The 26184-nt window shown below is 38.0% G+C and overlaps 1 protein-coding gene across 1 annotated transcript in view; it reads right to left on the bottom strand.

Moving 5' to 3' along the window:
* SEC22A (SEC22 vesicle trafficking protein homolog A (S. cerevisiae)) overlaps positions 1-26184 on the bottom strand; it is a 92161-nt gene that overhangs the window by 6602 nt on the left and 59375 nt on the right. The window contains exon 6 of the mRNA XM_006869362.1: positions 12119-12184. Coding sequence (XP_006869424.1) covers positions 12119-12184 — 66 coding nt within the window. The remainder of the gene's footprint in view (positions 1-12118; positions 12185-26184) is intronic.

Here is a 26184-nt window from a genome sequence, read left to right as displayed (position 1 = left end):
ACATCTGAGGAGAGAGACGATGGAAAAGTTCCATATCATCTGTGAAAACAAGGCCAGGGGCAAACTGTGGAACAGACCATCAATTATTCATATGCAAATTCAAACTGAAGATGAAGAAAATGAAAACAAGTCCACGAGAACCAAAATATGACCTTGAATATATCACACCTGAATTTAGGGATCATCTGAAGTACAAATTTGATACATTAAACACTAAAGACCGACGACCAGAAGAGTTGTGGGACGACATCAAAAACATCATACATGAAGAAAGCAAAAAGTCATTAAGAAGACAAGAAACAAGGAAAAGGTCAAAATGGATGTCAGAAGAGACATTGAAACTTGTTCTCCAGCATAGAGATGCTAAAGCAAATGGAAGAAATGAGAAGGTACAAGAGCTGAACAGAAAATGTCAAAGATCAGCTCGAGAAGATAAAGCCAAATATTACAACAAAATGCAAAATCTGGAGTCAGAAAACCAAAAAGGAAGAACACGCTCAGCATTTCTCAAGCTGGGGGAACTGAAGAAAAAATTCAAGCCTCGACTTTGTTACTGAAAGATTCTCTGGGCAAATTATTGAATGATGCAGAAAGCATCAAAACAAGATGGAAGAAATACACAGAGTCACTGTACCAAAAGGAAATGATTAATGTTTAACCGTTTCAAGAGGTAGCATATGATCCAGAGCCAGTGATACTAAAGGAGGAAGTCCAAGGTGCATTGAAGGAATTGGCAGAGAACAAGGCACCAGGAATTGATGGAATGAAAACTGAAATCTTTCAAGAAAGTGAGGTGGCACAGGAAGCATTCACTCATCTCTGCCAAGAAATTTGGGAGACAACTATCTGGCCAAATGACTGGAATAGAATGCAGAAATCATCGGACAATCTCTGATATCCCATGCGAGTAAAGTTTTACTAAAGGTAATACAGAAATGGCTGCAAACATACATTGACAGAGAACTTCCAGAGGTTCAAGTCGGATTCAGAAGAGGCTGTGGAAAAGAGGGATATCATTGCAGATGTGCGATGGATCTTGGCTGAAAGCAGGGAATATCAGAAAGATGTTTATCTGTGCTTTATTGACTATGCAAAGGATTTCGATTGTGTGGATCATGACAAGCTTTCATGGACAACATTGTGAAGTATGAGTATTCCAGAACACTTAATTGTGCTCATGAGGTATCTGTACCTGGACCAAGAGGCAGTTGTTCGAACAGAACATGGAAACACTGAATGTTTTAAAATTAAGAAAGGTGTACAACAAGGTTGTAGTCTTTCACCATATTTATTCAACCTGTATGTTGAGCAAATAATCCGAGAAGCTGGGTTGTTATAGTTGTTAAGTGCCATCGAGTCAGTTCTGACCCTCTACAGTGTTTTCGAGGAGCAACTGGTGGGTTTGAACTGTCGATCTTTCAGTTCAGACTGACCATGCAGTCCAGCGCACTATCCCAGTGCCACACTAGAACTCCCTTATTATATTACAGGTAACCCCAAATAAAATGGATATACCTTTACATCAAAACATAGAAGGAAACAGTCTTGTGCAGCAGATTTTCCTAATGTTTGATTTCTTGATCCAGCAAAATGAAGTCTTTGACAACTTCAATCTTTTCCCCATTTATGTTGTTATTTATTGGTCCAGTGGTGAGGATTTTTGTTTTCTTTTACAGAGAGGTGCAAACCCATACTGAAGGCTGTGGTGTTTTGATCTTCATCTGTAAGTATTTTAAGTCCTCTTCCCTTTCAGCAAGCAAAGATTGTATCATCTGCATATTTGTTGTTACGTGCTGTTGAGTCGTTTCCGACCCATAGCGACCCTGCATAGGGTTTCCAAGGAGCAGCTGGTGAGCTTGAACCACCAACCTTGCAGTTCAAACAACTTTGCAGTCTGGTGCATTAACCCACAGTGCCACACCAGGACTCCTATCATCTGCATATAGCAAGCTAAGTCTATCTTTAATTCCAATGACAAATTTTTCATATGACCATCTTCTCGGATTATTTGCTAAACATACAGATTGAATAAGTATGTAGAACAGAGACAACCCTGGCACCACCTACCTTTCCTGATTTGAACCATGCAGTATTCCCTTATTCAGTTAGAACTACTACCTCTTGGTCTATGTACAGATTCCTCATGAGCACAATTCAGAGTTCTGAAATAACCCTTCTTCCAAATGCTATCCATACTTTGTCATGATTCGCATAGTTGAAAGTCTTTGCATAGTTAATAAAGCAAAAGTAAACATCTTTTTGGTATTCTTTGCATTCAACAAAGATCCATCTGATACAGAGATTAACATTCCTTGTTAACACGTCCTCTTCTGAATCTGACTTTAATTTCTGGCAGTTCCCTGTCAACGTACTGTTGCAATCATTTTAAAATGTAACTATTGTTAGTAAAATTTTACTTGCAGGTGATAGAAACAATATTAAACGATTCATGCTTTCCATTGGGTCACCTTTCTTTGGAAAGGGCATCAACACGGAACTCTTCCAATTGGTTGCCCAGGTAGCTATCTTCCAAATTCCTTGGCATAGATGTCTCCAAGGCTGTATCAGTTTGTTGAAATATTTCAATTTGCATTCAGCCAATGTTTTTTCCCACCAATACCTTCAGTGCAGATTGGATTTCTTCCTTGATTATCATCGGTTCTTGATCATATGCTACACCTCCTGAAATGACTGAGCATTGATCGTTTATTTTTGGTATCGTGACTCTGTGCACTACTTCCATTTATTTTTTTATGCTTTCTGCATCATTCAATTGTTTGCCCATAGAATTAATCCTTCAATATTGCAACCCAAGGCTTGAATTTTTTTCTTCAGTTCTTTCAGTTTGAGAAATGCTGAGCATGTTTTCCCTCCTTTTTGGTTTTCTAGTTCTAGATCTTTGCTCATTTCATTATAATTTGCTTTGTCTTCTCCAACTGCCCTTTGAAATTTTCTGTTCATTTGCTTAGCATCTCCATGCTCAAGAACAAGTTTCAGAGTTTCTTCTGACATACATTTTATACTACTCTTTTTTCCTATATTTCTAGTGACCTTTTTACGTTTTTCCTGTATGATGTCTTTCTACAACTCTTCTGGCGTTTGGTCATTAGAGTCTCATGCATCAAATCTGTTCTTGAGAATTTGAGATGGTCTCCAAATTCAGGTGGAATATATTCAAGGCCATATTTTGGCTCTTGTAGAGTTGTTTTAATTTTCTTCGATTTCAGATTGAACTTGCATAGGAGCAACTGAAAGTCTGTTCCACAGTCTGCCCCTGGCCTTGTTTTGGTTGATGTTAATGAGTTTCTCCACCGTCTCTTCCCACAGATATAGTCAATTTGATTCTTGTGTATTCCATCTAGTTAGATCCATGTGTATAGTCACTTTTTATGTTGTTTAAAAAGGTATTTGTAATGAATAAATCTTTCCACCACTGGACCAATAAACAACATTCTTATCAATGGAGAAAAGACTAAGTTGTCAAGGACTTCATTCTTCTTGGATCAACTATCAGCACTCATGGAAGCAGCAGTCAAGAAATCAAATGACGTATTGCATTAGGCAAATCTGCTGCACAAGGCCCTTTTAAAGTGTTGAAGAGCAAAGATGTCAGCTTGAGGACTACGGTGCACCTGACCCAAGCCATGGTATTTTCAGTAACCTCATATGCTTGCAAAATCTGGACAATGAATAAGGAAGACCGCAGAAGAGTTGATGCTTTTGAGTTATGGTGTTGGAGGAGAATATTGAAAATGCCATGGGTATGCCAAAAGAACCAATAGATCTATTTTGGAATGAGTGCAGCCAGAGACCAAGATGGCCAAACTTTGTCTCTCATACTTTTGGACATATTGTCAGGAGGGGCCAGTCTCTGGAGAAGGTTATCATGTTTGGTAAGATGGAGGGTCAGAGAAAAAGAAGAAGACCCCCAACGAGATGGATTGGGCAAGTGGCATCATCGATGAACTCAAGTGTGGCAACAGTAGTGAGGTTGGCCCAGGATCGGGCAGTGTTTCGTTCTGCTGTGCATAAGGTCGCTATGAGTCGGTACCGACTCAATGGCACCTAACAACAACAACAAGTCTTTAGTCTTGAAAAATTGCATCATTCTAACTCTAGCATAATTTTTATCGCCAAGGCTTTATTTTCCAACTACAAAAACAAAGATCTTTCCTCTTTGTTTCCAACTTTAGTATTATAATCACGAGTAATTATCAATGCATCTAGATTGTCTGATCAATTTCAGACTGAAGACGCTGTTAGAATTCTTCAATTTCATCATTACTACTTCAGTGGTTGGTGCATAAATTTGAATAGTAGTGTTATTAACTGGTTTTCCTTGTAGGCGTATAGATATTATCCTATTACAAACAGCACTCTACTTCAAGATAAAATTTGGTGGCTGGCGGGGTGTGTGTGTGTGTGTGTGTGTGTGTGTGTGAAACCAAATCACTTTATTAAGCCAATGTCAACAAGTAATAGGCGAAGTGCAGTATAAATCCACAGAGGCACTTTTAGTTCCATGTTCTTTTTTTTTCCTTTAAAGCTTTCACTGTGAATTGAGTGATAGTTTACATGGCAGGACATTGGTTGTGAACTCAACCAATTGTATTTTGTTTCATTGCAGTGATTATCATCCCTTCCATGTACCATCAAATCAGTTAACAGTATTTGCTTCTATTCCCTCTTTTTTTTTTTTTGGATGTATACAAAACACACAGGACTATATAAACGTTTAAACAAGGGCACATTTTACAAGCCAGCCTCCTGCCCATCGGCACATAGCCTTTCTTTTTCCATGAGTCTAGAGTCCTTAGCTGCTCTATCTCTCCATGTCTTCACCTCTGCCTCTGTCCTTGCTGCTTCTCTGGTTAGAATACCACATTCAGCTCATGCCCTTTCCTCTTGATGGTCCTAGGGTCCTCTGTTCCTGGAATGCAAGATAAATTATTCCCCTCCTTTTTGTTACACATCTTAGTGTGGTGGCTACAAGTTGGGCTACTAACAAACTACCAGCCATTCCTTGGGAGAAAAATGAGGCTTTCTGCTCCTATAAAGATTTACAGCCTTGGAAACCCTATGCAGGGTTGCTATGAGTCAGAATCGACTCCACGGCACATAACCACCACCACCACCACTTTTACAGTTGTGATGACCACAATTAGTCATGTTAACAATTATTCACTATTGAATAAACAGAATCCTATGCCCATCTCCTTTTACCAGACCCATCTAGACAAGATGAAAACTATTCAGTGGGCCTTCTATCCTGCCCCACTCGCTCTAAAACTCAACTCTTGAAAACTTGTAAGACATCCACTTCGTGCCTTTATAGCACCCCCAGTTTAGTTAGCCAATGTCTAAGTTGCCCACCCCTACCAATCTTATGTGCTGAGGGAATAGGATTGATCAAGATAGATCCTGAAATGTTCTTTTTGATGATGTATGCTATCAAACTGATTCTTCTTCAATTTGACATTCCTAGCATGTAAGCCATATGATTGTGATTCAAAATGGTCCATACCAGTCCATTTCAGCTCACTAATGCCTAGTATGGAGTCCTAGTATAATAAGCACTGGACTTCAAGGTCAGTTTGAACTGCAAAATTGGTAGTTCAAACTCACCAGCTGCTCCTCAGAAACTCTGTACAGGAATGTTATGAGTCAGAACCAACTCAACAGCACTTAACAACATCAACAATGCCTAGTATAATAATCTTTATGCATTCCATCATTTTTGACAACTTCCAATTTTCTTAGATTCATACTTCATACATTCCATGTTCCAATTATTAATGGATGTTTGCAGCGGTTTCTCCTCATTTTGTGTTATTTCCCATTAGGAAATGAAGGTCTTGAAAGCTTTGCTCCATTCATGTCATTATGGTCAATTCTACTTTGAGGAGGCAGCTCTTCCCAAGTTGTAGGGGCTCATATTTTATTGCTCTAGCTGACAATGTTCTGCGACTGTTCATAAGGTTTAGAGCAGCTAGCCATTCAGAAATGGTTTGTCTCTTCTTCTTGCTAGTCTGTCTTAGTGTGGGTGCTCCTTTAAAACCTGTCTACCATGGGAGACCCTGCTGGTATTTAAAATTCCAATGGCATAGCTTTCAGCATCACAGCAACATGCAAGTCACCACAGTATGACAAACTATAGTCTACAATAATAGATTTTTAATATACCACTTTCAAAGCAGGACAGAACAACTAGAAAGAAACTCAAGAAGACCTTAACAACAGAAGAACTTAACAACACAATTAACTAACTTGACCTTATAGACTTATACAGAGCACTCAACCCAACAACAGCACAATATACATTCTTTTCCAGTGCACATGGAACATTCTCTAGAATAGACCATATATGAGGTCACAAAACAAGCTTTAATAAATTTTAAAATATCAAAATACTATTATCTTCTCAGCTCTCAGTGCTATAAAATTACAAATCAACAATAGGAAGATCAAGGAAACAAAATCAAATACACAGAAATTGATTAATACTCTGTTTAAAAGTCAATGGGTAAAAGAGGATAAAAAAATGGAATAAAAAAAATCCTTGAATCAAATGAGAATGAAAACATACCAAAATCTTTGGGATACAGCAAAAGCAGTGCTCAGAGGGCAACTTATACTAAAAAAAGCACACATCCAAAAAGAAGAAAGAACCAAAATCAACATCTTAATCAAACATCTCTAACAATTATAAAAAGAGCAGCAAAGTAATCTCATTTCTACCAGAAGAAAAGAAATAATAAAAATTTGATCAGAAATAACTGAATCAGAAAACAAAAAGTCAATAGACAGAATCAACACAACAAGAAGCTGGCTCTTTGAAAAGATTAATATAATCAATAAAACCACTGGCAAATCTAACAAAGGAAAAGAAGAAGATGCAAATAACACAAATAAGAAATTATATGGGAAGCATCACAACAGAACTAATGGAAATAAAAAGGATAACACAATACTACAACAAACTATATTCCAACAAATTTGAAATCTAAAAGAAATGGACATTCTTTGATGGTTACCAGGGGTTGCGAGGGGAAGGGATAGTAGAGGGTAAACAGGTGTTAACTTGGGTCATGGAGAAGGCAATATTTAACAACACTAGTAAGATATGCTTATTTGGAATGGTCAGCCAGTCAAGATCAAAAGGGCAGCATTTACTTAAGGACAAAGTTCTGAAGGGCTGGGAAGGAAAGTGAAATGGAAACAAAATCACAGGGAGTAGAATACCTGGTGTTACATGGAGGAGATCCCAATCTACTGAAATGCAATAAAGTGTATGATTTGTCCAATGTAAAATGATGATTTACTCTGTAAACCTTCACTCAACTGACAATTAAAGTTTAAACAAAAAAAGAAGATTACAACAAATAGGAAATAATCTTTAGTGTCTAGGGGTCTAGGGTGAGGCAGGAAAATTCCTAGGCTTGACACAAAAAGCATGACTTATAAGAAAACAAAACTGATACACTGGACTTCATCAAAAGTAAAATATTTTGTTCTGTGAACTACTCTTGAGATTATGAAAAGATTTTTTTAAAGTTAAGAAGATTTTTTAATAAAAGAAATGATCTGTTATGGTTACTGGGGAGGGTAAATTACTCACGGGCTAGAGAGTAGACACATGCTAATGTGGATAAAAAGGCAGGCAATATACAAGAGGGAGGTTACCGAGGTACACACACAGAGGAATGCAATAGTTAAATTTAATAGAGGTAAATCCTGCTAACTGTGGGTACATGGAAAGGATTTAAATGACTGTAATGAATCAAAGTATATGATTTGTTGTTGAATGTAAAACTGATTATCTGCTCTGTGAAACTTCACTTAACTCACAATAAAAAACTTTTTTTTAATTATGAAAACAAAAACTACAGAATGGGGAAAATATTTTCAAACTACATATGTAACACCAAACTAGTACCTAGAATATATAAAGAACACTTCAAACTCAACATTAAAAATGGTCAAATTAGAAAATGAATGGACATTAAACTGAAAAAGATACACATGGCAAATAAGCACATGAAAAGATGTTTAACATCATTAGCCATAAGAGAAATGCATATTAAAACCACAATGAGATATCAATACACATCTACCAGAATGACTAAGAAAATAGTGACTACTTACTGTTGGCAAGGATGAAAAGAACCTAAACCACTTACACTCTGCTGATGAGAATGAAAACTGGTACAGCTACTGTGGGAAACTGTTTGGCAGTTTCTTAAAAAAAACTACACATGCCACGATCATATAACCCAGCAATGTGTTCCTGGGCATTTACCCAGAGAAATGAATACTTATGTTCATATAAAACTCTGTATATGAACGTTTATCGCAGATTTATTTGTGTTAGTCAAAAAATGGAAACAAGTCAGATGCCTTTCAACAAGTGACTGGCTAAACAAACTGTACATCTATTCATGGACTACTCCTTACCAACCCAAACCTACTGCCATGGAGTCAATGCCAACTCATAATGACCCTATCGAGAGTTTCCGAGACTATAAATCTTTACGGGAGCAGGCAGCCTAATCTTTCTCCCTCAGACGTGCTGGTTGATTTGAACCGCTGACCTTCTGGTTAGCAGCCCAATGCCTAAACCACAGTGTCACCAGAGCTACTCTCTCATACTTCAGACAGGTTATCAGGAGGAACCGGTTTCTGGAGAAGGACAGCATGCTTGGTAGTGGAGGGTAGGAGAAAAAGAGGAAGACCACCAACAAAATGGATTGGCACAGTAGCAACAGCAGTGGACTCCAGTGTAGCAATGATCAGGAGGCTGGTACAGGATCGGGCAGTGTTTTGTTCTGGTGTTCATAAGGTCACTGAGTCGGTACCAACTTGATGGCACCGAACAACAACAACCTATCAAGCTTGCACTATCTGACCAACCTCAGTGCTTCCATATGTACCAATGTTGTCGTTGTTAAGTGCTGCTGAGCTGGTTCTGACTCATAGTGACCCTCTATGTGGTTTCCGAGGATGGGTTAGAACTGCCAACCTTGTAGTTCAAGCTGACCTTGTGACCAAGTGCTTTATCCTACAGTGCCGCACCAGGACTTCAAATGCACCCACAGCTCAGAGAAAAAGGCAAGACACCATGTCACAGTGGCCTCAGAAGTCTGGTCAAAAGAGTATTAAAAAATATCTTGACAACTGGAGATGGATTATGTTCTACAATAAAATGTAATCACTTAATTTTCACTGTATATAAAAGAAGCACTATAATCATTCTGTGCAGCACACTTAGAAAGCATAGTTTCAGGCCTGTTACTATGACAGAAATTGTTTTGTTTGAGCTTTTCTTTTTTGAAGCATGAGTTTGTTTACTTCTTGCCAGGAAAAACACACCTGAAAGGCAATGCTCCACCACTAAGCACCTTCTAAACTACATTAGGCTGTCCTAGGGCTGTAGCAGGTCTGCATATGCAAAGTCCTAAGTGTGGTGGTGTAGGATAAAGCACTGGACCACAAGGTCAGTTTGAATTGAAGATAAGTGGTTCAGGCTCACCAGCCGCTCCTCGGAAACCTTATACAGGATCGCTATGAATCAATGATACTTTAACAAGGTCAAGAGCACTAGCCCAAGAGTCACCGAGTGAACAATGGCAATGATAATAGGATTGTTGTTGTTCAGTGCCATGGAGTCAGTTCCGACTCACAGTGATCTTGTATAGGGTTTCTGAAGAGCAGCTGGTGGGTTTGAACTACTGACCCTGTGGTTTGCAGTCTGGTGCTGATCCTACAGTGGGAGGCCTTTTGCGAGGATTTAATAAGCTTAGTACAAAAAGCTCAATTATTATTTTATTTATTATTAAACATTAAAAATTACTCCATTAAGGCAAAGCAACCTAAAACACAGGATTTTTACAAGACTAATTTATGAAATTACTTTTAAGAATACTTCATAAAATTAAAGCATTATGTGAAATTAGGGAGCACAGTGGCTCCATTATGATAAGCACCAGGCTGCAAACCATGAGGTCTGTGGTCTGAGTCCACCAGTTGCTCCATGGGACAAAGATGAGGTTTTCTGCCTTCTCGAATATTTAAAGCCTCAGAAACCCTACACAGGGCCGCTCTGAGGCTCTAAATAGACAGCACTTAAAAACAACAAATGTGAATTTCTACTTCATGCATGAAATGTCATTCATTATGGTTGTACCTTTCAAATCTGATGTGAAAACAATTGTTGAAAATATATAAATGATTAAGGAGATTTTTAAAAAGTAAGACCTCTTAAAAATTTCTAGTTTGTGTTTACATAAAAGTAGAATGCATGTATTCAAAGTCTTTCCCTGTTCTAAATCTTCCTAATGTATTTTCTATACAAGGCAGAGAAATGTGTTAGTTACAAAAGTTAGATCAAAGAACCCTACTCTGAAATGTTTCAACAAAGAAATTCTTAAGTGTGGGTATCTGGCAAGGTTTTTCATCCTTTCCTACAAATCTGTGCCTCCTCTGGGTTAGAAATGCCTATCATCTAGACACAAAATCTGTTCCTTCATAAGTCTCATATCCATTCTGTCTTCTAGGCCTGGGGACTCTTCTTTCCCAATGTTCATTTTTTCTATTCCTATTTCATCATGAAGTTTATACTCATTATTCTCTGGCTGGAATGGCAGAAACAACGTGCCCAATTAATTTGCTTCCAATCTCTCTAACTCTCATAATCCATTCTATTCACCATTGCCAAATTAAATTTCCTAAAATCCTGCTTTTACTATGTCCTTCACACATACCCCCTCCTCCCACCACTGGTCCACATTGAAAGACTTTTCCCAAAGTACAAGATCAACAGCCTGGATATGAGGCGCGCCTGGAAGCAAAATGATTATTAGTGTCCAGAAAAATGATTAGCTTTTAGTGTCCTAGGCAGATCACAGAGGCCCTGGCACAGAGAGCCCATTAATATTAAATTCACAAAGATCTGGATCTACTAAAATCAGAGAGGCAGGTCACAAAGTTAATAGAAGCTCACATTAAAAGAGAGATAAAGATATGCCTGAGTGTTTAAAAAGAAGAAGAAGAAAAAAAGGGCTAAAGTGAATAGAGAGAAACACTGTTAACTGATGGTACATGGAGGGGATTATAATTATTGTAGTGAAACAATGTGTATGATTTGTTGAATGTGAAACTGATGATGTGCCCTGTAAACTTTCACTCAATCCACAATAAAAACCTTAAAGAAAAAACAAAGTGATGAGACTGATATAAAGAGCTGCTGCTGAGGCTGTTATTTACAACAAACACCTCATGGGATTTGATTCCTTGGTGTGAAGTTGAGATTCACAGTTTCATGGGGCATCCTAGTTAACTGGCCTAACTAATAGCATACTTAGTGCTTCTGTTCTACCTCCTAGTTTGTGGAAGTGTCCAAAGTTTGAAAAGCTTGCAAGCTACCATCCAAGGCACAACTGGTCTCTATGTACCTGGAGCAATAGACAAAGAAAGAGAATCATGAATAGGAGGAGGCTATGGAATGTGTGTCTAATTGCCTCCATGAACAACTGCCTCTTTTGTCATGAGACCAGAAGAAATGGATAGTGCCTGGTTACCTTACTGAGTCTTTTCATCAAAGACCAAAAGGGAGGAAATGAAGCAAAGAAGTTCAAATGCTCATGGACTCTAGACTTTCTGGAGCCCTGGAGTGTGGATGAACCTCTGAAACAATTGCCCTAAGATAATCTTTAAACCTCAAGCCAAAAATATTTCCTGAAATCTTAAAATTGAACAACAGTTGTGCCTAACTAGTGGGGGGAAAAAAGATCTGTCTTGTGCTCATTAAGAACTATCTATGTGGGATAAAATTGACAGCAACTCAGAAAAGGAGGGTGAAATGTTTGCACAACTCAAAGATTATGATTGATGTCACTAAACTGTAATTATAGAAACTATTGAATTGGTGTATATTTTGCTGTGCATATCCTCAAGAACAAGAACAAAATGAATAAAATTTAGAAAGAAAAAAAAGAGACAAAAAGATCTCAAACATTATTTTAACTTACTTTAAATGCACCAGATCTTAAATAAATCAGTATAATTGATACCTGAGACAAAAAAATGATGGGAAAGTGTTTCTAAATGTGAAAGAACCTACCTGGTAAAGACATGCTGATGTTCCAAGAAAAAACGCAATGATGTAATTAAAATCCTCACCATCACTCTGTGAAAATAAAATAAAAGATTACTTTTTTTTTCTGGTGGAATACCAGAACAATACTACAACAATTCACTAGGACAGGATACTGACAATGTTTATACATTTTTATGCACAAATGACTAAAACTTTCAGAAACTGGTATGTAAAAATTCTTGAGTCCTAAAATAGAAATATAAAATGTATCACAAGACCCAGGGAGTGTGAGATAGAGGAACGCTACAAATATTCCTCTATTTCTTGTCTTCCCACAGCCATTTCATTTCACTTAAGAGAACTCTTGCTGTGGCACTGTGGATCAGCACTGGACTGCAAACCACAAGGCCAGGAGTTCAAACCCAGCAGCTGCTCCACTGGAAAACTTATACAGGGTCACTATGAGTCAGAACCAACTCCATGGCACTTGATAACAAGAGAAAAAGAAAACCAATGGGAAAAAATCCCCACAAAATATAAAAATTAAATTTTCTGTCTACTTAAGAAGCTGTATAAAAATGTACAACACTCCCAGAGACCTATAAAGTTACTTCTGCTTGCTAGGGTTAATTACTTGACTCAAATAAATATTGACAAGCTTTACTATCCAGTAAGACAGTATTGAATAGCCCAATAAATCTGACACGATTTAAAACACAAAACTGAAAAGCTACTCTCCACTAGAGGGTGCCAAATCCCAGTGAGAGAACTCTAGACTAGTCAGTCATACATGCCAGGCTAGAAAAACAGCCACTGGGAAGAAAAGCAGAGACAGATCACGCATAGCGTATTTCTTTTAAACCATAACTAATAGAGATTAACAGTCCACACTTTCGTATCCCTTTTTGTTCCTCTTACAGAGCTACACTCATTATTGACTGATAGTGAGTCGGTTCCAACTCACTGCGACCCTGAAAACGGTTTCCAAGGAGTGGCTTGTGGGTTTGAACTGCCAACCTTACAGTTAACAGCCCAATGGTCATCCTACACCAAGGATCACTTGTAATGTTGCCTTTCTTCCAGACAGGAACATTAAATTTGCCCCTTTTCTTACTTGAGAAAAAAAAAATTTTTTTATTAAAAGACTGAAAGACATTGGAGTGTCTCCCATGACCATGTCTTCGTGAAATAGTATAAGGAGAAAAATCCCCTTTGGAACTGTTATTAGGCAACAGAGCTTACTGTATGAGTGAGAGAGTGGGTTATCCTATTGAGAAGATCTTAAAATAGGCACCAATAATCTGTCTGGGATGCTGAGGGCCAGTTTACCCTAGAGGCAAGGAAGGTCAATATGAAATCTTTCCACTTTAATAGTTCTAAGACTTTAAATAAACTCTGCTTGATTATTTTTTTTTCTTTAGTCCTTTTAAAATGATCTTTGTTTCTGATTATAAAGTTCATGTTTACTGCAGAGAATTCATAAAACAGAGAATGACACAAATCCATACACTCTATAATACCATTATACAGGGAGAATTGCTTGCTGCTAACTCCTTCACGTATTTGCTTTCAGTCTTTTTTCTAGATGGACAGATCTGAGGGGTCTTCAAAAAGTTCATGGAAAAATTCCATGATCTTTTCATTCCATTTTCCTGTGACTATTTTGAAGCTCTATCATATGGTAGTAGTTGTGAGCCATGGAATCCATACTGACTCATAGCTGCCCTGCACAGTTTCCAAGGTTGTAAATCTTTGCAGGAGCCAAAAGTCTTATCGTTCTCCTGAAGAATGGCTGGTAGATTTGAACTGCACACCTTCAGGTTAGCAGCCCAGCTTGTAACCCAGTAAGCTACCAGGGCTCCCTCATATGTATGTGTATATATGGTTGTTGTTAAGCACCATCAAGTCGGTTCCAACTCATAGCGACCCCGTACAGAATTTCCGAGGCTTTAAGTCTTGGGACCAGAAAGCCTCATGTTTCTCCTGTGGAGTGGCGGCAGGCTCAAACTGTGGACCTTGTGACAGTTAGACAGTGAATAAGGAAGACTGTAGAAGCATTGATGCCTTTGAGTTATGGTGTTGGAGGAGAATACTGAAAGTACAGTGGACTGCCAAAAGAACCAACAAATCTGTGTTGGAAGAAGTGCAGCCAGAGTGCTTCTGGGAAGCCAGGATGGCCAAATTTCATCTTTCATACTTTGGACATATTATCAGGAGGGGCAAGTCACTGAAGAAGGATATCAGTTTGGTAAAGTGGAAGGTCAGAGAAAAAGAGGAAGACCTCCAACCAGATGGATTGGCAGTGACGGCAGCGATGGGCTCAGGTATAGCAATGATTGTGAGGTTGGCCCAGGACCGGGCAATGTTTTGTTTTATTGTGCATAGGGTCACTATGAGTCAGCACTAACTAGATGGCACCTAACAACAACATGTTAACTTGTTTCTTTAAAAAAGTTCAATTGGCAAGACATAGTCCACAAAGAAAATGTTCTACATCCTACTTTGGTGACTAGCTTTAAAGCTCATGAGTGACCATCTAAGGTCTAAGGTGCAGCTATTGGTCTCTGTGTGTTTGGAGGAGAGAAGAGTGATGAAAATTAAAGACATTTGGAAACAATAAGTCCAGTGGGCTAACAGAACACGTGAACATCAGTTTTGATGATCCTGAAACCAGAAGAACTAGATGGTGCCCAGCTTCCACTACTGACCGCTCTGTATGGGATCACATTAAAAGGTCCTGGATAGGAAGACAATGGTTCCAGGCCAGCATTTTTACTGCTTTATCTGAACATTCATTTTTACCCCCAATGTACTACATGCAAATTACTTCCAGGTTGACATTAGCCTAATGAATATAATTGTTTCAAGGTTGACTCATAAAGGTACACAGCAATGTAAGCCCAATATGATAAAAGCTCATTCATTCATGAAGTGTCAATTCACAATAAACTTATTAACATCTGAAAACTCAGAACAAAGTTTGGAAAAGAGTGAAAATAATCTAATTTACACATAACTGTGAACACCAAATCAAATTTATCAACAACAACAAAAACACCTTCAACTATCCTAAAACTCCCTAGTCTAAACTTAAATACCAAAGAACTTCAGTGCTATGTGTTTTAATGAATCCCTTGCTGTCATTCCACAAGGCAGTTGTTAAAATCGAAGAAACAAATGGCATACTGAATCTTTAACAACGTTAACAACAGAAATGATGACTTGTGGGTTTCTCAAATTTAAATGTATCTCAGGTACATAGTTACATATTAGAAAATAAATGTGGTAATCATTTTTAGTAGTATTTGAGAAAAGTAGTAAGAATTCATGGCATATAAAAAGTGAGCTTTAAATTATATCTATTATTTTGCTTACACTCAGAAAATATACTGCATATTCTCAGGAAGATCTAAAAATATGATTCCAAAGTAAATCCTTTGCTCTTAAATCAAATATTAAAGAAACACTGGGGCTACTTAATTTAGGTCCTGTTTTTCCTCTCCTCTATCCTCACCAATTGTGAACAACTGTACTGTAGATGAAGGTTTATGTACTGTGTCTTAGGATTTGCACCCTAGTCTACATAACTGTTGCTGTTAGTGCTGTCAAGTTGGTTCCAATTCACAGTGATCCTGTATAGGGTTTCCAAGGAGCAGCTAATAGGTTTGAGCCACCAGCCTTGTGGTTGACAGTCCAGTGCTTATCCTACAGCACCACACCAGGACTCCAGTCTATACAGAAGACAACCTCAAAAACTACTTATAAAAAATCTCTTACTGACCAAGAGTTATCTATATCTCTTCGACAGACTATTCCTAACACAAATACAATGACCAACAGTTTACCTAAGAAGTTCAGTGGGGTTGTTGTTATGTGCCATGGAGTCATTTCCAACTCACAGTGACCCTGTACAGGGTTTCCGAGGCTGTAAATCTTTACGGGGGCAGAAAGCCTCATCTTTCTCCCACAGATCAGCTGGTAGTTTCGAACTGCTGACTTTACAGTTCACAGCCTGATTTGTAACCACTACGCTACCAGAGCTCCCTGGGGTTAGTGAGAATAAAAAGCATCTTTTATCTAACACCAAGTTTTTAGCAATTATAAAATAGACTCTATTAAGGAAGATTAAAAGAGGAAGATCTCAGGTCATCAGTTTTGCATATTATTTTCTCTCTGGTTAAGCCAGGCTATAAAGGATATATTTGTTGACATCAGTTTGGAGTCCTGAATCTGCGGTGCTTAAAACTCAAGTTGATCACTGTGCCCATATGCATCCTGACATTTCAATTATTCCTTTTGTCAGCCTATGTGGACCACTTTCTACTTTACTGGGTTAGGTAAGAAAGGAAAGTTGTTGAAGTAAATTTAGTTTAAGACAACAGTGAAAGTGAAAAATTCTGTATCAACCCTCAAAAGGCATCTTCAAAGGCACAAAATCCAGAGAGCCCCCAAATTAGAAATGAGCTACTAATAAGAAAGGTCGCTTTAATTTTTGTTTCACCATGGTACAAAGGCTACTCAGCTGCTAGCTAACGTTCAACAGCTCAAACCCACCCAGTGGCACCTTGGGAGAAAGACCTGTTGATCTGCTTATATAAAGATTGTTGTTAATATTAAGTGCCATTGTGTAGGTTCCAACTCATAGTGACCCTGTATAGGGTTTCCCAGTCCAGCACATTATCTGGAAGCACCACATCAGGAATCAAATCCTACATGCAGTTCTATTCTGTCATAAAGTCTGAAACCCCACTTGTCTGGAAGTCTGTAATACCGTGATGCTGGAAGCTATACCACCGGTGTTTAAATTATCAGCAAGGTCACCCATGGTAGATAGGTTTCAGCAGAGCTTCCAGACTAAGAGCAGACTAGGAAGAAGAATACGCAGTCCATTTCTGAGGGATTATCCACAGAAAACCTTATGAATAGCAGTGAAACACCATCTGATAATAGTACCAGAAGATAAACCAGGTAAGTTGGAAGGCACTCAAAATATGACTGGGGAAGAACTGCCTCCTCAATGTACAGTTGATGTGGATGGAGTAAAGTGGAGTCAAGCTTTCTAGACCTTCATGTGCTTGCATGAGAAGAAACATCTGCAAACATTCAATTATAATCATTAACAGGGAATGCAATGTGCGAAGTATGAATCTAGGAAAATTGGAATTTATCAAAAATAAAATGGAACACATAAAGATCAATATCCTAGGCTTTAATGAGCTGAAATGGGCAAATACTGGCCACTTTGCATGGAATAATCACATGGTCTACTATGCTGAGAATGACAAATTCAACAGGACCATTGTCACATTCATTCTCAAAAAGAATATTTCAAGATCTTGAAGTACAATGCTGTATGTGATAGACAATATTTATATGCATATAAGGAAGACTAGTTAATATAACTACTATTCAAATTTACATACAAACAACCAAAGCCAATGATGAAATAAAATGAATTCTATCAACTTCTTCAGTCTGAAATTGATCAAACATGCAATTGAGATGCATTGATAATTACTGGTGACTGGAATTCAAAACTTGAAAACAAAGAGAAAGGATTGGTAGATGGAAAATACGGTCTTAGTTATAGAAATGATGCTGGAGATCCCATAATACAATTTTGCAAGACCAATGACTTATTCATTGCAAATACCTTTCTTAAACATCATAAGCAGCGACCATACATGTGTACCTCACCAGATGAAATACACAAGAATCAAATTAATGAGATTTATAAGAAAAGACAATGGAGAAGCTCAGTATCATCAGCCAAAACAAGGTTAGTGGCCAACTGAAGCTTAAGAAAATTAACTCCATGAGAGCCAAAATATGACCTTGAGCATATCCCACCTACATGAATTTTGAGACTATCTCAAGAACAGATTTGATGTGCTAGACACTACTGACTGAAGACAAGAGGAGTTGTGAGATGATATTAAGAACATCATACATAAAGAAAGCAAATGGAGAAGGGAGGGAGGGAGGGAGGGAGGAAGGAAGGAAGGAAGGAAGGAAGGACCAAAATGGATGTCAGAAGAGACTCTTAAAACTTGCTCTTGAACATACAGAAGCTAAAGGTACTGGAAGAAATAATGAAGTAAAAGAGTTGAACAGAAAAACTTAAAGGGCAGCTCTAGAAGACAAAGGCAAGTGTTACAATGAAATGTTCAAACACCTGGAGCTGGACAATCAAAAAGGAAGAGCATGCTCAGTATTTCTCAAGCTGAAAGAACTGAAGAAAAAAACAAAACAAAACCCTGAAGCTAAAATACTGGAGAATTCTATGGGCAAAATATTGAAAGATACAGGACGGATCAAAAGAAAATGGAAGGAATACACAGACATTGTACCAAGTAGAATTGGTGGATGTTCAGCTATTTCTGGATGTAGCATATGTAGACCCTTGGAGTTCTCCATTTGTCTTCCCATCAGTCACTCCCTGGATCTAGGAGCTTAACAGTGTAAGGACCCCAGGTCTAAAGGAGACACTGCACTCCCTGCTCTTCTTAGTGGCTGTAGGTCCTTTCTTTTCTGCTCACTTCTCTCTCCTTTTATCTCTTGTAATGTAAAAATGTTATAGGCCACACCCCCAAGGAAACGTCTTTTAAACTGATTGGTTGCTCATATCAGATTTCATCATGTAAGTGATTACATTATAATAGAAATCATTAGGGGATTACTATGTCATAACTGCCAAACCACTAAGAATCCTGGCCCAGTCAAGCTTACATAAAACCTAACTATCATACATATCATATGATATTTTCAATCATCTCAGAAATAATGCTAGAGATAACATGATAGAATTTTCCCTCTTCTTTCTTCTTCTAGTTGAGCTCTCTGATCATCCAGCCATTGAAGCCAGGTCAGGTGGGTATTATCTGCAAGTGTAAGTGTTCTTGTGCATTTGCCCTCTCCTCTTCATATCATCTGGTTGGTCCATCCGTTTCTAATTGGCTTTCTCAACATAATCATTGTTCTGAGGACACACAAAATTGCACAATTGAGGCTGAAGCATGAATCCAATTCCCGGATGTGGTGCTTCCCTGGCTGTGGCTCTGTCCTTCCCACCTGTCTTCAGTGTAAAGGGGAGGCTCACAGCACCATGGGAAGGAAAGGAGTAGGTAGGCTGGGAGCAACCGATCCTACCTGAACTCTGCTAAGTGAAGCCACACCTAAATAAGGAACATCAGGGATCATGCTTTTGGTGTTGTATCTAAAAACTTGGGAGTCCTGGTGTGATGCAGTGTGATGCAGCAAGATAATGCGCTGGACCACAAGATTAGTTTGAACCACAAGGTGGTTTAAACCCAGCTGCCACTCCTGGGAAACCCTAAGGTCTCTGTGAGTCAGAACTGACTTGACAGCACTTAACAACAGTAACAAAATCCCTAGAATGTTGGTGTGCTAAAGAAAAATTTTTTTAAATTAATACTTATTTAGAGCAGTTTTTGGTTTACAGAAATTTGAGTAGATAGTACAGAGAATTTCCATATGCTTCTTGGTCTCTCCCCTCTCAGGTTTCACCATTAACACTTTGCAGTATTGTGGTACATTTGTTACAATACAAGTAGCAATTTTAATACATTATTAACCATTATTATTAACTAAAGCCCATAGTTTACAATACGGTTTACTCACTGCAGGATAACACACTGGAATGCAAGGTCAGTTGGAACTACGTGGCTGGCAGTTTAAACTCACTGCTGCTCCTCAGAAACCCTATACAGGGTTATCCTGAGTTGGAACTGACTCAACAGCACTTAACATCAACAGAAGTTTTGACAAATGCCTAATATCTTGGAGCTGCTATTACAATATCATAGAGAAACACTTTACTGCTCTAAAAATCCCCTGTGCTCTTCCTGTTCATCCTTCTACCCCCTTTACTCCAAAACTCAGGGCAATCAACGATCTTATCACTGTAACTACAGAAGGAATTGATGCATTTGAGTTACGGTGTTTTCCAGAATATCATAGTTGGACTCATATATAAACTTTTCAGAATGGCTTCTGTTTACTAAGCAATGTGCATTTAAGGCTATCATAATCTCTGCTGCATCTTGGTATCTCATTTCTGTTTATCCCAGAATAATATTCCATTATGTGAATGTACTTCACTTTGTTTATCTAGTCACCATTTGAAGGACATCTTGATTAATTCCAGATCTTGGCAATTATGAATAGGGCTGCTATAAATTTGTGCACAGGTTTTTGTGTGGACTAAAGTTTTCAACTATAGCATTCCTGCTGTGGCACTGCAGGACAAGCACTGGACTGTGAACCACAAGGTTGGCGGTTCAACCTGCCAGTTGCTCTTTGGAAATCCTGTACAGGATCGCTATGAATCAGAATTGACTTGATAGCACGTAACAACAAGCTTTCAACTCATAAGGATAAATATCTGAGCATATATGTTGGATCACATGTGAGGCAATGTTTAGCTTTGTGAGAAATGGTCAAGCAGTTTTCCAAAGTTGCTGTACCAATTTGTATTTCCATCAGCAACAAATGAGAATTCTTGTTGCTCCACATCCTTGTCAACAAGTGGTATTTCCAAATTTTTAGATTTTAGCCATTCCACTAGGTGTGTAGTGGCATCTCTTTGTTTAAATTTACAATTCCCTAATCTCAAGGTTGGCAGGTCACACTCAACCGCTGCTACATAGGGTCTCTATGAGTTGACATTGAATCAACAGCCCTTAGCATCAACATCAATGTAAGTCCAGGTGTGGCGCTGTAGGATGAGCAATGAACCACAAGGTTGGTGGTTTGAATTTACCCTCTGCTACGCAAAAACCCTAAATAGGATCACTATTAGTTGGAACCGACTCAATGGCACTTAACAATAATACTGATATATAGGGGTTCCTAGTATGGCGCTACATGATCAGCACTGGACTGTGAAGCACAGGGTCAGCAGTTCAAACCTACCAACGGCTCCTCAGAAACCCTATGCTGGGTCACTAAGAGTTGAATCTGACTTAAGGGCACATAACAACAACAACAATATATAGGAAACATTGTGGCTCTGTACGATAAATATTGGACTGCTAACCACAAGGTGAGCCATTCGAATCCATCAACTGCTCTGTGAGAGAAAGATGAGACTTTCTGTTCTGACAGATTTACAGCCTTAGAAACCCAATACAGGGTTACTATGAGTTGGAACAGACTTGATGGCACTTTACAATGATATATAATGTCGAGAATCTTTTCAAATGACTATTTGCCATCTGTATATCTTCTTTGGTAAGGTGTCCAGATCTTTTCTTCTTTTTAAAATTGTGTTTATTTTCTTACTGAATTTTTAAAGTTCTTTGCATATTTTGATTACAAGATTTATCAGATATGTTTCACAATTATTTTTTTCATAATGTCTTTTAATTCTCTTCATTTCTTTTGCTGAATAGACATTTTTAATGTTACTATGATTCAAATTATCACTTTTTCTTTCATGGTTTGCTAGTGTTATCTAAAAACTTACCATCAAACTCAAGGTCACCTAGATTTTCTCTCATGTTATTACCTTCTAAAAGTTTCAGTTTTGTGTTTTACACTGAGGTCTGTGATACTTTTTGAGTTAATTTTTATGAAAGGTGTGCAGTAACTGACTAGATTTTATTAATTTTTTTGCACGTGGATGCCCAGTTGTTGTAGCATTATTTGTTGAAAGCACTATCTTTACTCTATGGAATTGTTTTGCTCCTTTTTCAGGGATCAGTTGGTAATATTTGTGTGGGTATATTTCTGGGATCTCTATTCCCATTATTTGTCTATTTTAAACACTGTACTGTCTCATTTACTGTAGCTGCCATGAAATCAGTCTTTCGATTCTTCTTCAGCACTGTGTGGTGTCTGTTCTGGGTTTTTAACCTTTCTATATGAACTTTCTTGATATCCACAAAATAAAGCATGCTGGGGATGTACTGAATCTGTACACATTGTTTCTACCTTAACAATATTGAGTACTTCTATGCATGAACATGAAACATTTCTCCATTTATTTAGATTTTCTTTTCTTACTTAAGAGTTTTATAGTTTCCCATGTAGATCTTATACATATTTTGTTAGATTTATTCCTAAGTAATTCATTTTCTGGATGTTAATGTAAATGGCTGATAGGCGATCCAAATAAAATGAAATCTTTGACAACGTCAATATTTTCTCTATTTATCAGGATCTTATTTGTTGGTCTAGTGGTGATTTTTGTTTCCTTACAGTGAGGTACAATCCATACCTAAGGCTGTGCTCTTTGATTTTCATCAGTAAGTATTTTAAGTCCTCTTTGCTTTCAGCAAGCAAGGTTGTATCATCTGCATACCACATGTTGTTAATGAGTCATCCTCCAATCCCGATGCCATGTTCTTCTCCATAAAATTCACCTTCTAAAATTATTTGCTCAGCATACAGATTAAGTATAGTGGAAGAATAGAGCCCTTGCACACACACCTTTCCTAATTTTGAATCATTCAGTGTCCCCTTGTTCTGTTAAAATGACTACCTTTTGGTCTATGTATAGGTTCCTCATAAGCACAATTAAGTATTCTGGAATATCCATTTTCCATAAGGTTTTCCATAGCTTGTCATGATCTACATAGTCTAAAGTCGTTACATAGACAATAAAGCACAGGTAAACACATCTTTCTGGTATTCTCTGCTTTCAGCCAAGATCCATCTGACGTCAGCAATGATTTCTCTCATTCCACGTCTTCATCTGAATCCAGCTTGAACCTCTGGAAGTTCCCTTATCTTTAGCAAAATTTTGCTTGCATAATATTTGTGTGGGTGTATTCCTGAGGTCTCTATTTTATTCCATTGATCTATTTATTTGTCATCATGTTTGTGGAGGGTCAGCGAAACAGAAGACCCCCGATGAGATGGATTGGCACAGTGGCAACAGCAATGGGCTCAAGCGTAACAACAGCTGTGAGGGTGGTGCAGGACCAGGTGGTGTTTCATTCTGTTGTATATAAGGCTGCTATGAGTCAGAACCAACTAGACGACACCAAGCAATAACAATGTAAATGGTATTGCATTTTAAATTTCCAATTCCAATTGTTCATTGCTGATATTGAAAAGCAATTGATTTTGTATCCTGTGAAGAAGCTCTGACATTGACGTAGCCAAGGTCAACACCTTAATCAGGCCTGATGGAGAACAGAAGGTATATGTTCAACTGGCTCCTGACTGTGATGCTTTGGATGTTGCCAACAAAATTGGGATCATATAAACTGAGTCCAGCTGGCTAATTCTAAATATAAACTTTTTCAATAAAAAAAAAGTAATAGAACTTTCTGAAACCTTTTTGCACTGATTGATTTTCAAATGTTGAACCAAGTTTGCATACCAAGTCCACTTCATTTTGGCATATAATTCTCTTTATGTGTTCCTGAATCAAATTTGTTAGTATTTTGTCAAATATTGTCATATTTACGTTCACGAGTTCATAAGTATGACCTTGAATATATCGCATCTAAATTTAGAGGCCGATTAAGAAAGGATCTGACACATTGAACATTGGTGACTTAAGACCAGACAAATTGTAAGATGGCATAAAGAGCATCACACATGGAAGAACCAAAAGGTCATTAAAAACACAGGGAAGACAGAAAAGACCAAAATGGGTATCAGAAGGGACTCCAAGACTTGCTCTTGAATGTAGAGTAGCTAAAGTGAATAGAAAAAATTATGATGTAAAAATGCTGAACAGATTCCCAAGGGTGGCACAAGAAGGCAAAGTTAAAGTATTATAACGAAATGTGCAGACATGGAGTTCAAAAACCATACATCCAGCATTTCACAGGAAAGAAAGAATTCAAGCTTCAAATTGCAATACTGAAGGATTGTATGGGCAAAATACCAAATGACATAAGAAATATCAAAAGCAGCACCATGATAAATGCAGGATTTGATTGAAATTGCCGAGGATTTAATTTTGTTTGGATCCACCACCCCTGGAAGCAGCAGTCAAGAATCGAATGACATATTGAAGTGGCCAAATCTGCTGCAAATGACCTCTTTAAAGTGTTACTAAACAAAGATGTTACCTCCAGGATTAAGGTATGCCATCCTATTTTCAGTTGTCTCACATGCATGCAAAAAAAAAAGGTGGACAACAAATAAGAAAGACTGAAGAAGAATTGACACCTCTGAATTATCAGTGTTGGTGAGGAATATTAAATATACCATGGATTTCCAAAAGAATGAAAATATCTCTACTGGAAGAACAACAGCCAGAACGCTACTTAGATGGTCAAACTTCATGTCACGTACTTTGGACAAGTTATCAGGAGGAACCAGTCCGTGAAGAAGCAGATCATGCTTGGTAAAGTAGAGAGTCCACAAAAAAGAGAAAGACCCTCAATGAGATGGATGAACACAGGGGCTACAACAATGGACTCAAACAGGATGTTTGTGAGGATGGCACAGGACTGAGCAGTATTTCATTCTGTTGTCCATGGGGTTGCTATGAGTCGGAACTGATTAGACCGCACCTAAAAGAGTCCTAATGTGGTGCTATGGGTTAATGTGCTGGACTGCAAAGTCAATTGAACTGCAAGGTCAGCTGTTCAAGCTCACCAGCCACTACTCAGAAACCCTATACAGTGTTGAAACCAACTCAACAGCACATACCTACAACAAAAGCATGTTCATGTCTGTAAAACTGTCTTTTTAAAATGCAAATAGGTTGAGGGCTCTCAGAGCTATTGAAAATTTACACATCAGTGGAAATTAATTTACTCAAATTTTTGTTCGGAAATACTACAAGAGACACGACCTTATTGGTCAGAAGAACACGGGACTCTTAGGAATAAAGGCAGGCTCTGGCCAGGTGTCAGAGCACAAAAGCATGATAGGCTGTACCTTAAACTACTTTCCTTAGTTTTGAAGTTGTGAGTCAAAAGAGAGGGAAAGAATCAGCCCAAGGAAAAGAGGGATAGAATATCTAAGTTATCAAGACTGGCCAAGGATACATACATTATTGTTTCCTTTAACAGGTTTTGTAAGATACAATAATAGCCTGTCTGAATTGCAACTTGAAGGAAATGTGTTTTAATAAGCCCCAGATTCCACAACTCATGTACTATAAACTGAGACAGGCGTGGTGTATGGTTCTGTAATGTAAAAGCTTTTCTCTACTTTTTTTTAAATCACATAATTTTAACCTTAAAGTGCCACCTTTACATTTTTTTTGGCAACTCTACATACTAATTACAGGAACTCTGGTAGCATAGATTACCAATCAGGCTGCTAATCTCACGGTCAGCAGTTCAAAACTACCAGCTGTTCTGCAAGTGAAAGATGAGGCTTTCTACTCCCATAAAGATTCATAGCCTCGGAAACCCTGCACAGGGTTACTATGATTTGGAACCGACTCCATGGCACATAACCACAACATAGTAATTAAGGAGCTCTGGTAGCATAGTGTTTACGCATCGGGCTGCTAATCTCACGGTCAGCAGTTCAAAACTACTAGCTGTTCGCAGGAAAAAGATGAGGCTTTCTGCTCCCATATTTACAGCCTTGGACTGGCTAAAGCAGTCTGGAAACCCTGTACAGGGTCGCTACGAGTCGGAACTGACTCCATGGCACATAACAAGAAAAACAACAACATATTAATCACATAGAATATTACTTACATAATAAATGTATTCAAATGGATGCTTATAAAATTAATTTATTTTAAAAGGAAAATTTTACACTCTAGTATTGACACCAAACAAACACACTATACATTGATATACCTTAAATACATCATTCTTAAAATTAAAACTGTTCAACCCTGTTCTAACTAAAATCATCTCCTGTATAACCAGTGGCAAATGTGGCCCATATTTTCAGAAATACTTTCAACTCCACCTTGCCATTCATTTTACAAGCAATGAAACAGAAGACCAGAAAGTAAGGTCACACTGAGGTAGGGTCAGTCATCTCTTTGTCATTAAAAAACCTTCACAGCTTTTCACACACCTGAAAAACAACAACTCTTATATATCTATAAGGATCTCTGGTAGTGTAGTGGTTATGAATTGGGCTGCAAACCGCAGGTCAGCAGTTCAAAACTACCAACTGTTCCTCGGGAGAAA

This window comes from Chrysochloris asiatica, unplaced genomic scaffold (genome assembly GCF_000296735.1).
Source record: "Chrysochloris asiatica unplaced genomic scaffold, ChrAsi1.0 scaffold00130, whole genome shotgun sequence".
In the NCBI taxonomy this organism is placed as follows: Eukaryota; Metazoa; Chordata; class Mammalia; order Afrosoricida; family Chrysochloridae; genus Chrysochloris; species Chrysochloris asiatica.
This window is presented reverse-complemented; position numbering and strand designations above follow the sequence as displayed.